This window comes from Bubalus bubalis, chromosome 7 (genome assembly GCF_019923935.1).
Source record: "Bubalus bubalis isolate 160015118507 breed Murrah chromosome 7, NDDB_SH_1, whole genome shotgun sequence".
NCBI classification, from domain to species: Eukaryota; Metazoa; Chordata; class Mammalia; order Artiodactyla; family Bovidae; genus Bubalus; species Bubalus bubalis.
Genome location: NC_059163.1, coordinates 86,287,040 through 86,300,436, shown reverse-complemented (window position 1 = coordinate 86,300,436; position 13,397 = coordinate 86,287,040). Strand labels below are relative to the sequence as shown.

At 39.6% G+C, this 13,397-nt stretch overlaps 1 protein-coding gene across 3 annotated transcripts in view; it reads left to right on the top strand.

The window, feature by feature from the left end:
* The window catches only part of UGT8 (UDP glycosyltransferase 8), a 111,255-nt gene that overhangs the window by 26,305 nt on the left and 71,553 nt on the right, over window positions 1–13,397 (top strand). For all 3 annotated transcript variants that reach the window (XM_045166307.1, XM_045166308.1, XM_045166309.1), the window contains exon 2: window positions 9,292–10,115. In XM_045166307.1, coding sequence (XP_045022242.1) covers window positions 9,294–10,115 — 822 coding nt within the window. In that variant the 5' untranslated portion in view covers window positions 9,292–9,293. The remainder of the gene's footprint in view (window positions 1–9,291; window positions 10,116–13,397) is intronic.

Below are 13,397 nucleotides of genomic sequence, written 5' to 3'. Positions count from 1 at the left end.
TCAGTCCTGAATATTCATTGGAAGGACTGGTGCTGAAGCTGAAACTCCAATACATTGGCCACCTGATGTGAAGAAGTGACTCATTAGAAAAGACCCTGATGCTGGGAAAGATTGAAGGCAGGAGGAGAAGGGGACAACAGAGGATGAGATGGTTGGATGGCATCACCGACTCAATGGACATGAGTTTGAGTAGACTCTGGAAGTTGGCTATGGACAGGGAGGCCTGGCATGCTGCAGTCCACGGGGTTGCAAAGAGTAGGACACAACTGAGCGTCTGAACTGAACTGAGTAGTGAAGGATCTGCCTGACAATGCAGGAGACATGGGTTCAGTCCTGGGTTGAGAAGATCCCCTGCAGAAGGATTGGCAACCCACTCCAGTATTCTTTCCTGGGAAATTCCATGGACAGAGGAGCCTGGCATGCTACAGTTCATAAGGTCACAAAGAATTGGACACGACTGAAGCGACTGAGCATGAAACACATTTGTGCCACCTTCATTAAACTGCTTTGTACCTTTGCAGAGACTGAGCCTTATCATTAAAAATGACATCCTTGCTAATTTCATGAAGGAAAAAGTCTCATTTTTTTCAGTCATTCAGCAAGTTTTGAGCTCCTTAAGACTAACTGGGAGGTTGAGTCCAGACTGCACGTGGCAGGGTGGCGTGTCTAATGCCTGAGGCTGCCTCTGGGGTCCACGGGTGAGGAGCCCTCTGCCACCACCACACGCCAGCGTCAGGAGGGCTTTACTCTTAGTCATCAGTTCTAACTCCTCTTTAGGCAGATGATCCAGTTTTCCTGGAGAGCTGGTCTTCATCTTTACTGTGGGGGGTAAATGCAACAGCCCCTGCTTTTCCCTGGGAGCGCATCCCCTTCATCTCATGCTCCTGGAGTGTCCTCTGAAGCTCTCAGCCATCTGGAAGCAATTTTCATCTCTACTGCAGCTTCCTCTGTGTGTTTTGGGCCGCGATTTCTTTCATTCTTTTGTATCCCTCAATAAGCATTTGTCAGATTACTGACACAGTGTCCAAACTCCATTCCACTGTTGACTGGTGTCTTGCCCACACCTCACTTCTTCATGTCGGTTCTCAGAGATTTGTGTTATTTGTTCCCTTTAATAGACTTTACTGTAATTCCAAAGGAGCTTTAGGAAGAAAGGACTAGAGACCCCTGTGTTCAGTTAGCCATCCTGGACTGGAAACTTCTGCTCCAGATATTCTAAACATTCCAAAAATAGTTAATGATTATGTAATAAAATCTAATAATAGTGATTTTTTTTTCCTTTGCTTTATACTCAAAATTCTCTTTTTCCTTCCAGAGATCATTTAAGGCTCAACACTCTTAATGACTTTATTAGAAAAAAAATTTCTTTTGACAATCATCAGTCTGATTTACTTTAGGGAAAGTCTAAGGTAAAATTTTTAGTGATTTTCTTTCTCCAACATTATATAATATTATATATATATTATATATATAATAATATATGTAATATCCATTTTATAATACTTCACATTGAGTGAGTTCTTTCCTAATTTACTTGTGGTACTTCCTTCATCTCATGTTATATTCAAGAAATTCTTACAGGCTACCATTGATTTGAATTAAGATTCTTGGACAAGTTCCATAGTATGTTGTTTTTTTTTTTTAATTGAAGTATAGTTGATATACAACGTTGTATTAATTTCTGCTGTACAGAAAGATTCAGTTTATATATATATATATATATATATATATATATATATGCATACACACACACATTCTTTTTCATATTCTTTTCCACTGTGGTTTATCTCAGGATATTAAATATAATTTCCTGTGCTATACAGTAGAACCTTTTTATCATTCAGTATATAATAGCTTACATCTGCTAACCCCAGCCTCCCACTCCATCCCTCTCCCACTGCCCCTCCCCTTGGGGACCACAGATCTGTTCTCTATGTCTGTGAGTCTGTTTCTGCTTTGTAGGTAGGTTCCTTGGTATCATAGTTTAAATTCTACATACAAATGAAATCATATGGTATTTGTCTTTCTGATTTACTTCATTTAGTATGATAATGTCTAGTTATATCCATGTTGCTGCAAATGTCATTATTTTGTGTTTCTCTTATGGCTGAGTACTATTGCATTGTGTATATATGTACTACATATATATATATATATATATATATATAGTTTTTTTTTTTTTTTTAACAGCTCGGTTACAGCTCAGAATGTTATTTGGTCAGCAAAAGATGGTACACCCCTGAGGCATGAGGGTGGACTGACCCTGAAGGAGAGGCCCAGATAGTGTTTTAATTACAAAATTTTTACCTTTCTGTCCCAAGTCATCACTGTTTCATTTTCAAAAGTAAAATCTCCCTTCTAGCCTGTTGTAACAAATAAACATGGATATAATTCGGTCAAATTCCAGACAAAACCATCCACTGGAATTTTGAGATGAATTTATTCAGTCTATTTATCATATGGAAAGGATTGACTTTTTTAGAATATTGTATTCCATTAAAATAATGTGGTATTGCTGTACACTTAGTATTCTTTTCATGTATATCTTCAGGGAAAGACTTGCCTTACTTAGAATAGCCAACACATATGTTTTTTAGTTAATTTTAAAGGTACTTTATGTACTTTGTTGTTACTGTGAATGCGATCTTTCTTATCACCTTATTTAAAAATAACACTCATTTTTATTAAGAGAAGAGTAATGTGACCAATGTAGAAAAAGTTAAGTTAAAATCTCTTATAATTCGTACTCTCCAGAAAAAAAACCTGCCCTTTGGTGTGTACCATTCCTGTGTATAATATTTATACGTATGTGTCTTATATAAAATGACACTTCACATGGTGGGCTTCCCCGATGGTCAGCACTAAATAATTTGCCTGCAATGCAAGAGACTCGGGTTTGATCCTGAGTCAGGAAGATCCCCTGGAGGAGGAATGGCAACCCACTCCAGCATTCTTGCCTAGAAAATCCCATGGAGAGAGGAGCCTGGTGGGCTACAGTCCATGGGGTTGCAGAGTAGGACACGGCTGAGCAACTGAGCATGAGCACATTACATCGTAATGCTTAGTAACCTAACTTTTCAGTTCACTTCAGTCACTCAGTCGTGTCTATCTCTTTTCGTCCCCATGGACTGCAGCACACCAGGCCTCCCTGTCCATCACCAACTCCCAGAGTTTACTCAAACTCATGTCCATTGAGTCAGTGATGCCATCCAACCATCTCATCCTCTGTCATCTCCTTCTCCTCCTGCCCCCAATCTCTCCCAGCATCAGGGTCTTTTCTAATGAGTCAGCTCTTCACATCAGGTGGCCAAAGTATTGGAGTTTCAGCTTCAACATCAGTCCTTCCAATGAACACCCAGGACTGATCTCCTTTAGGATGGACTGGTTGGATCTCCTTGCAGTCCAAGGGATTCTCAAGAGTCTTCTCCAACACCACAGTTCAAAAGCATCAATTCTTTAGCACTCAGCTTTCTTTATAGTCCAACTCTCACATCCATACATGACCACTGGAAAAACCATAGCCTTGACTAGATGGACCTTTGTTGACAAAGTAATGTGTCTGTTTTTAATATGCTGTCTAGGTTGGTCATAACTTTCCTTTCAAGGAGTAAGCGTCTTTTAATTTCATGGCTGCAATCACCATCTTCAGTGATTTTGGAGCTCAGAAAAATAAAGTCAGCCACTGTTTCCACTGTTTCCCCATCTACTTGCTGTGAATTGATGGGACCAAATGCTATAATCTTAGTTTTCTGAATGTTGAACTTTAAGCCAACTTTTTCACTCTCCTCTTCCCCTTTCATCAAGAGGCTCTTTAGTTCTTCTTCGCTTTCTGCCATAAGGGTGGTGCCATCTGCATATCTGAGGTTATTGATATTTCTCCTGGCAATCTTGATTCCAGCTTGTGCTTCCTCCAGCCCAGCATTTCTCATGATTTTTAATCAATAGTAAAACCTAATTTTTAATTAATTAAAACCTAATCTTTAATAGTAAAATCCTAGTTTTTAGTGAGTAGTAAATCTTGAATGTGTTTTCATGCCATTAAATATTCTTTTACAAGATTATTTTAGGGGCTATTGTATGAATGAATCACAGTTTATTTTAACCAGTTTCCAACTGTTGGGGCTTTAAGGTATCTCCAAATGTCTGCGGTTAGTAACAGTCTTCTGCCTTAAACAATGGCTTCATGAAAATGCTTATAGAGGTTAAATGTCTATTATGCATGTTGCAGGTTGTTTTTCTATGGTATAATTTTCCATTTAATTATGTTTGTATCACATTTGATGCTTCCACATCCCTTTTTAAAAATTGTCTGGTTTATTTTCATTTTTTCAGGTTGCTTTAAGTTGTTCCCTAAAGTAATAAACTTTACTTTTTAGAGCAGTTTTAGATTCACAGCAGGAAGTACACAGAGTCCCCGTATCCTCCCCCCACACTGGTGCACACCTTCCTCCACTATCAACGTCTTGCACCACAGTGGTCCGTTGTTAATGATCAGTGAACCAGAGTGACACATCAGCATCTCTTCAAGTCCATACTTTACAGCAGTGGTCCCCAACCTTTTTGGCACCAAGGACTGGTTTCATGGAAGACATTTTTTTCAAGGACTGAGGGTGGGGAGAAATGGTTCAGGTGGTTGTGTGAACGATGGGGAGCAGCAGGTGAGGCTTCACCGGCTCACCAGTCCGTCACTCACCTCCTGGTGTGGCCCCATCCCTAACAGGCCTTGGGCTGGCACCAGTCCTCGCCCAGGGGTTGGGGAGCCCTGCTTTACGGGGCTCATTCTTGCTGTTTGGATAGTCTCTGGGTTGGGGTAAATGTATAATGACATTTATACACCATTGTAGAGTCTTACAGAATAATTTCACTGCCCTAAAGATCCTGAGTGCTCCACCTGTTCATCCTTCCTTCTCTTGCAACCATTGTCAATGACCAGTATCTTGACTGTCTCCACAGATTAGCCTTTTACAGAAGGTTATATAATTGGAATCATACCATATGTAGCCTTTTCAAATAGGTTTATTTCATTTAGTAAATATACATTTTAATTTCCTCCTTCTCTTTTCATGGCTTGATAGTTCATTTCTTTTTAGTGCTGAATAATATTCCACCATAGCGATGTACCACAGTTTTTTAATTTATTCAACTGACTTTAGGTGGTGTGCTTGGTTACTCCCAAGTTTTGGCAATTATAAATAAAGCTGTTAACCCTGTTAAATCTGTACATGAATTTAAACATTCATGTGCAGATTTTTGTGCAGGCATCTGTTTTCATCTTTTTTCAATAAATGCCAAGGAGCACAAATTCTGGGTCACATGGTAAGAGTATGTTTATAGAAACCATCGATTTGTCTTCCAAAGTGTCTGTATGATTTTGCACCTCCGCCAGCAATGTATGCAAGTTCCTGTTGCTCCATACCCTCTCCAGCATTTGGTGTTGTCAGTGTTCTGGATATTGACCACTTTAGTAGATGTGTAGTGGTATCATTATTTTTTTTTTTTATTTCAGTATAGTTGCTTTTTTAAATATAATTTTAGTTATTTATTTTTGGCAGTGCTGGGTGTTCGTTGCTGCATGGACTTTGCTCTAGTTGTGGTGAGCGGCGCTGCTCTCTGGCTGTGGTGTGCGGGCTTCTTATTGGGATCGCTGCTCTTGTTGGGGAGCACGGGCTGTTAGGGTTTCAGTCATTGTGGCTCCTGGGCTCCGGAGCACGGGCTCAATAGTTGTGACACATCATAGTTGTCCTGATCTTCTCGGACCAGGGTTGACCCCACGTCTCCTGCATTGGCAGGCAGATTCTTTACTACTGAGTCACCAAGGAAGTCCTGATTATTGCTTTAGTTTGGATTGCCCTCATGACATGTGATGTGGAGTATCTTCTCATCTGTTTACTTCATACCTTTATTTTCTTTGGTGAGACGTCCATTAAGATCTTTAGCCCCTTTTAAATCAGGTTGTTTATTTTTTTTTTATTGAGATTTGAGTTCCTTCCTTACCTATCTTGGTAGCAATCCTTTTATATATATATATATATTTTGCAAATGTTTCCTCCAGTCTGTTGCTTATCTTTTCATTCTCTTGACATTATCTCTCTCAGAGAAGAAGATTTTAATATTAATGAAGTCCAACTATTCAATTGATGCATTGTGGTATTTCTGGACTGGCAAGGATCATACCATTTATTGGTAGTTGTGTTAGTCATTCTGTTATCCATAACGGTGATATTTATGAGATTAAAGTGCTGTTGTAATCCTTCATAATTACCTTTGTATTTTAATAGTAAATAACGCACTTGTGCAAATGATGCTTCTTTGTTGGTAATCAGTTCTTTTTCCTGAAGACATATGATGACCTAGTAGACATTATTTTTAGAAGATATTTTATCATATGAATATTGGCATTTCTGAATAGTTTTATACTTATGTACCTTTTCTAACCTCATTTTGTTATACGACAGCCACTGGTGGCTGAGATGGTCAAGTATCTGCCTGCAATGCAGGAGACCTAGGTTCAATTTCTGGGACAGAAAGATCCCCTGGAGAAGGGAATGGCTACCCACTTGAGTATTCTTGCCTGGAAAATCCCATGGACAGAGGAGCCTGCTGGGCTACAATCCATGAGGCTGCAGAATCGGATATGACTAAGTGACTAACACACATACACATGCAGTACAATACTAGTTTAGAAGTTCCTCAGTCACACTAATCACATTGGAATTGCTCACTGCTGCTGCTGCTGCTAAGTCGCTTCAGTTGTGTCCAATTCTGTGCGACCCCATAGATGGCAGCCCACTAGGCTTCGTTGTCCCTGGGATTCTCCAGGCAAGAACACTGGAGTGGGTTGCCATTTCCTTCTCCAATGCATGAAAGTGAAAAGTGAAAGTGAAGTCACTCAGTCGTGTCCGACTCCTAGCGACCCCATGGACTGCAGCCTACTAGGCTCCTCTGTCCATGGGATTTTCCAGGCAAGAGTACTGGAGTGGGGTGCCATCGCCTTCTCCGGGAATTGCTCACTAGAGGCTCCCATATTGGATGGTAAGGAGATAGACCATTTTCATCATCACAGGTCGTTCTGTTGGACAGTGTGGTTCTAGAACATAAGCAGTTGTGATTAAACAGTCATTTTGTGTGATTTCTTTTTACTTTGCAGTAGTTACTAAAATATTAAAAGAAAAAATTAAGAAATGCAGTGAAAGCATTTGTTTCCCTACTGTTATCTTTTGTTTCTTAGTGATTTATGTTCAAGTGACAGTTATAACTACAGCTGAAGGAGTTGAGTATGCTCACCATCTGCTCAGCTAAATGCGAAATACAATTGGTAGAGCAGTTGTCTAACATTGGTTCATCATGATGTTGGTCTTCTTGGACATGCCAGTAGTAATAGGCTCTATTAGTCACAGCAGTGGGCAGTTCAGCCGAAATAACTTTTCCGCATAGATCTCATTCTTATAACTTGTCTATTTAAAATTCCTAATTTTTATCCTCTTTTGGCAAGGGCAGAAGGCTGGGCTTCACTGGTGGCTCAGAAGGTAAAGAATCTGCCTGCAATACAGGAGAACCGGGTTTGATCTCTGGGTTGGGAAAAGAAGCTGGAGAAGGAAATGGCAACCCACTCCAGTATTCTTGCCTGGGAAGGACCATGGACAGAGGAGCCTGACGGCCTACAGTCCATGGGTCACAAGAGTTGGACATGACTTAGCAACTAAACCCCCACCACCATTGGTAGAAGGCTACCCCAGAGAGACACATTTGGGGAGACAACACAGGAGAATAAAGGCCTGGAAGGTTTGCTCCAAGGTTGGCTATTTAATTTTCTTCTTTCACTGACATTATAATTATAGAATAAACTTCATTGCTATAGAAACAGTGTTTGCTCCAAATTATTTTTTTAAAGGCTCACATTAATTCAGGCAACATTTAACATAGGCTTTCATATGTTTATAACACATATTACTTCAGTTTACTGTTATAGTAATGATAACTTAATGATATAGTATCATTTGGAATTGGTTTGAAAAGCATCTGGAAATATATTTTATAGTTTAATCTTGGTATTGGAAAAATCTATCGTTTGCCTGCTATTAACATCTTTTTTTTAGGTTTCTTGCAGTGTTTGAATGTTGAGAAGGTATAGTTTTTTAAACTGTGTTTAGATGGCGGGAATTTGTACAAACAGGATGGTTAATATATGATGGGTAAACACAGATATTGGTTTGGTGATTGCATGGAAATCTATTTTGAGTTGTTATTTGAAGTAGAAAAGTCCAGTTCTCATGGGTAGTTATTGTTTAGGTCTTTCCCTATTTGGAGGCTAATTTAGAATCTAAATGTAAATTATATTGGGAAGATAGGGCGAGTTTCCATATTCAGTGGCCCACATAGGTATTTCTAAAAAAATGGTAGAAGGTGATTCTAACTATTGTATATACTTAAGTAAAGCAGAAGAGTAGAAGAAACATGTGCCATTCTGTGCACTTGGCCTTTGCACCTGAGTTACAAGTACAACACAGGGAGTATAGTCAAGGACACAGTCACTCATCAGCCATCTCTTTCACAAGTATTTACTGAGATTCAGTTAACCCTCTTGAACTTTTGTATTAAAGGTTTCTCTTTTAGATAATGCCCTGAAATGAGTCAGCAAATTGATATAAATTACATAAACAGAGTTGGCCAGGATACTTAAGGGTATTTAGATAAAGGAGAAAGTCACATTAAAAGTCATTTTTTTCTGTTGTGGAAAAACTTATTTTCTATAGAATTACTACTTGAAAGGATGATTTTCTGATACATAATCTTTCTTAGGTATGCTTTTGTTGTAACTGGGGAATGTTGCTGCTGTGATAAAATGATTTTAAAAGAGACATACATGCTGATATACGCCAAAATAAGAAGTCTTGGCTCTCCTTCCTGGGATTAACATTGATGTTCAATTAAAAGATATACAAAGGTTCCATAGATGGCTTATGGCTCTTATTCAATGAAGAGAGTTTTTTTTTCAAATTCAATCTTACAGGTTTCATTTCAAATTAGAAAAAAAAAATGAGCTCTCTATTGTTGTTCCAAAGCTGATACATTTTAAATCTATTTCAGTTTATGGCAGTCTTACTGTCAATTCTATATTTTAAGAGACACCTTTCAGAAATGAAGAGACAGAACATATACTGGGATAATTTTTTAAAGCCATCCTTAGGCAAAGTACTGGATCATCAGATCCTGTGAGAAAGCATCTTTGTGATGGTTTTGGATGGTGAGGATTGCTGTCTGTTTTAAGCAGTTTTCTGGTTGTCATTTCAGCTATGAAGTCTTACACTCCGTATTTCATGCTCCTGTGGAGTGCTGTTGGGATAGCCAAGGCTGCCAAAATCATCATCGTGCCGCCAATTATGTTCGAAAGCCATATGTACATTTTCAAGACACTAGCCTCGGCCTTACACGAGAGAGGCCACCACACAGTGTTCCTCCTCTCTGAAGGCAGAGACATCGCGCCATCTAATCACTACAGCCTCCAGCGCTACCCAGGGATCTTCAACAGTACCACCTCGGATGCTTTCCTGCAGTCCAAAATGCGGAATATTTTCTCTGGGAGATTGACAGCAATCGAACTGCTTGACATACTGGATCACTATACCAAGAACTGTGACATGATAGTTGGCAACCACGCCCTGATTCAGAGTCTAAAAAAGGAGAACTTTGACCTGCTGCTGGTGGACCCTAATGACATGTGTGGATTTTTGATAGCTCATCTCTTGGGGGTTAAATATGCTGTATTTTCAACTGGCCTTTGGTATCCTGCTGAAGTGGGCGCTCCTGCACCCTTGGCTTACGTCCCAGAGTTTAACTCACTCCTCACAGACCACATGAATCTGCTGCAAAGGATGAAAAACACCGGCATTTACCTCATTTCCAGAATAGGGATCAGCTTTCTGGTTCTTCCCAAATATGAAAGGATCATGCAGAAATACAACCTGCTGCCGGAGAAGTCCATGTATGACTTGGTCTACGGGTCCAGCTTGTGGATGCTGTGTACAGACGTAGCCCTGGAGTTCCCGAGACCCACCCTGCCTAATGTTGTTTATGTAGGAGGAATCCTAACCAAACCGGCCAGCCCACTACCAGAAGTAAGGTTTGCTGAACTCCTTGGTAATCTTTTCTTAATATAAATGTCGATTTGCCAGTTTGGATTTTTAGAAGACAGAGGATTGGGTATTGTTGGATAATAGATGCTATTCTAAAAAGTGGTTAAGAAACAGAACCTGCCAAGGCCCTTTTATTTGTGGGTATCCCACTCCTCTGGAACGCATTCCTGCTTTGAATGAGCATTTCCATAACACCAGGAGACCACTGTGCCATATGGTCTGTAGACTCTCTGAGAAGTAGATTTTTGATTAAGTTATAACTCTGAGAGGAATGGAGTTAGAGAGTTCATTTTAATGAGTGTAAGTGATTTCACTTTTAAGTAAACACAGAGTTCCTTCTGATCTCCCCCAGAAAGCACAAACACAAGTCTCTACGTCCAGGTTAGGTCCTGGGAACTCAAATAAGAGCAATGTTAGTAGTGGCTCTTCTTTCAGCAGTCATGACCGCTAAACAGTGTATGTCCAGCAATGAAAATGAGGTAGTAACTTCCATCAGACTAGGATGCTGATTTTAAGTTAGTAAAACTATTTAAAGAAATCATGTCTCACTGTGATTTCATGTCAGGATGGAATTAATTACCTTTTAACAAAACCTGTTTACTCTCTGAGTCAAACCTGATTTCTTCTTTCTGGCTGAGCTGTCAGCAAATACACTTGTGTTCTATACTTCATCCTAGTTTGGCCTTTTTTTTTTTTTCAATTAGGTATCTCAAAACCTGTAGGAGCCATATTGCATATCTGTTGTTGTGGGGGAATTCCCAGCCTCAGGTTGACTCTGGATTTAAACTCAACCTCTGATGGCATTTATCAGAAGTGTAGGGCCTGTTCTGTGGTTTTCTCTACCGCAACTGTTTCTACTCTTAAAATTCTTGAAGCAGCCACTCACAACAACAGTCAAAGTGTTCGTTTCCAACTCTGGTCACTACATTAAAGAAATCTGCCAGAGTCTTGAGGAAGAGTCAGTCTAGATTTTCTCCTATAGGTGTCACATAAGCTCAATCTCTGGCAGAATTTTCTCTTGGGGAAATAAGGTGATTGGGATATAGCCTGTAGATTTCTCTCATGCCTGCATTAGAAGCACATTTAATAAATAACACTTTGATATATTTTATGGAACATGAAGAGATAGAACTTGCCAGATCTTTGACCTATTAACCCTAGATTGCTGCTTTTGAAGACAGTGAGAGAGAGCAGTTGTTCTTTCTGACACCAGCTGTAAAGGATAAAGGTTAATCTCAGGCTGTCTCAGCCATTATCAAGCCCACTTGGAAAATTTAATTAGTCTCTCTCAGAGTCACTGTGTGATGTATTACCCCTTTCCTGAAAGTATCTAAAATCAAACTTCAGAAATAGCTTATAAAAGTCCCAGAACCAAGTTTATCTCTACCTGAACTGAGCCATTCCTAATGTCGGGCATATCAGCCCTGCTCCCTTCAAGTCTTCATCTTTTCCCAACCAGAGCACTGCCATTTTGCCTGTTCCTTTGAATTTTTGTTTGAAAACTGTCTCCCCTCTTGATACGGAAGAAGGAATCATTTTTCCTGTTTTGTAGCAGCTTGAACTGTGAGTACAGAACACTATTGTATGCTTAGTAAAATAGCGTGGGTCTTTATGGCTTCATTACAGTAGTCCCTCCTTATCTGTAGCTCAGTTATCCTTGATCAACCATGATATGAAAATATTAATTGGAAAATTCCATAAATCAACAATGTGTAAGTTTTAAATTGTACATTGTTTTGAGTAGTGAAGTATGATATCTTATATGGTCCAGCTCAGTCCTGCTCCATGCTGCCCTGAATCCCCATCCACGTGGTCTGCTTCTGACCTCCAGCCAACGGCATCATCATGGCTCTGTGATCCAGCATCACCTGGAGCAGATGATCCTCCCTCTGTCGCCTAACTCTGTATTGTAACGCCTGTGTCATTGACCTTACTCCGTCTGATCATGTCTTATCTCATGTCATCACACGAAGGGAGAGTAGAGCCCAATAAGATATTGAGAGAAACCACATTCACATAATGTCTATTGCAGTGTATTGTGATCTATTTTATTTTTAGTTATTATTGTTGATACCCTAATGTGCCTGATTTGTAAATTAAGCTTCATCACAGGTATGTATGTGTAGGAAAGAGCATGGTATATATAGGGTTCAGTATTATTTAAGATTTTGAGCATCCCCCGGGGGTCTTGGAACATATGTCACGTGGATAAACGGGGTTACTGTATACTTTGTTTTACTTTTAAAGCATCTTTTGCGTGGTTTTTGGAACTTCCTATAATGTTATTATCCAGGATGTTTTCTGACTTGCCATGATTTCTAGTTTGGCACCAGTTTGACCCAATGTGTGGGCTTCCCTGTTCTTTTTTTCCTCTCTGGGAATTTTGTAATTATTCTTTTGAATATGTGCTCCTTATCTACAATTATTGCTTTGGCTCTGACAGGTGTCACACTCAGAAATATACACATCTGGCATGAGTATGTGTTAGGTATGTGAACCTAGATAAGTATATTGTGTGTGTGTGTGCTCAGTCATGTCTGACTTTTTGCATCCTGTTGGACTATGGCCGACCAGACTCCTCTATTGCTGGGATTCTCCAGGCAAGAATATTGGAATGGGTTGCCATTTCCTCCTCCAGGAGATCTTTCCAACCCAGGGGTCGAACCCACATCTCTTGTGTCTCCTGCATTCAGGCAGGTTCTTTACCCACTGAACCATCAGGGATAAGTATATTATTATCATTGAAAATCTGTGAGGTTATAAAATGTGAAGGGCCGTTTTCACTTCAGTGTTCCATTTACAAAGTTCTTCAATAGGGAGAATTTTGAAGAATGGTGGGTCTTATTTGTTCATATTTTCCCTACCCTTCTGAGGTTTTATATGCTTTGGAACACATGCATTTCTATTGAGATTTTTCTAGTAGATTTGTTTGATACAATAAACTGTACCTCAGCATTCTAAAAGTTAATGAGTTTCTCAAATGCCTGTATTATTTACAGGTCACAGTTGTGACAGTAAGATAATAGAGCCCACAAGTGGCCTCTTAGAACACATGATTCACTAATAACACCTTAATTGTTAACTGCCTTGGTGTCTTACGCTGGCAGTGGCTTAAGTTTTCCAGATGTCTACAAATGATTTGGCAGTGAGACTTCTTTTCATAGCCTGGGATAAAAAGGTAGAGAAAATGTCTAAAAGACATGTTTTCAGAAGCTTTCACAATGTTTGAGCCTAAAGAAACTCTAGAGAGCGTCCAGTTCAGCT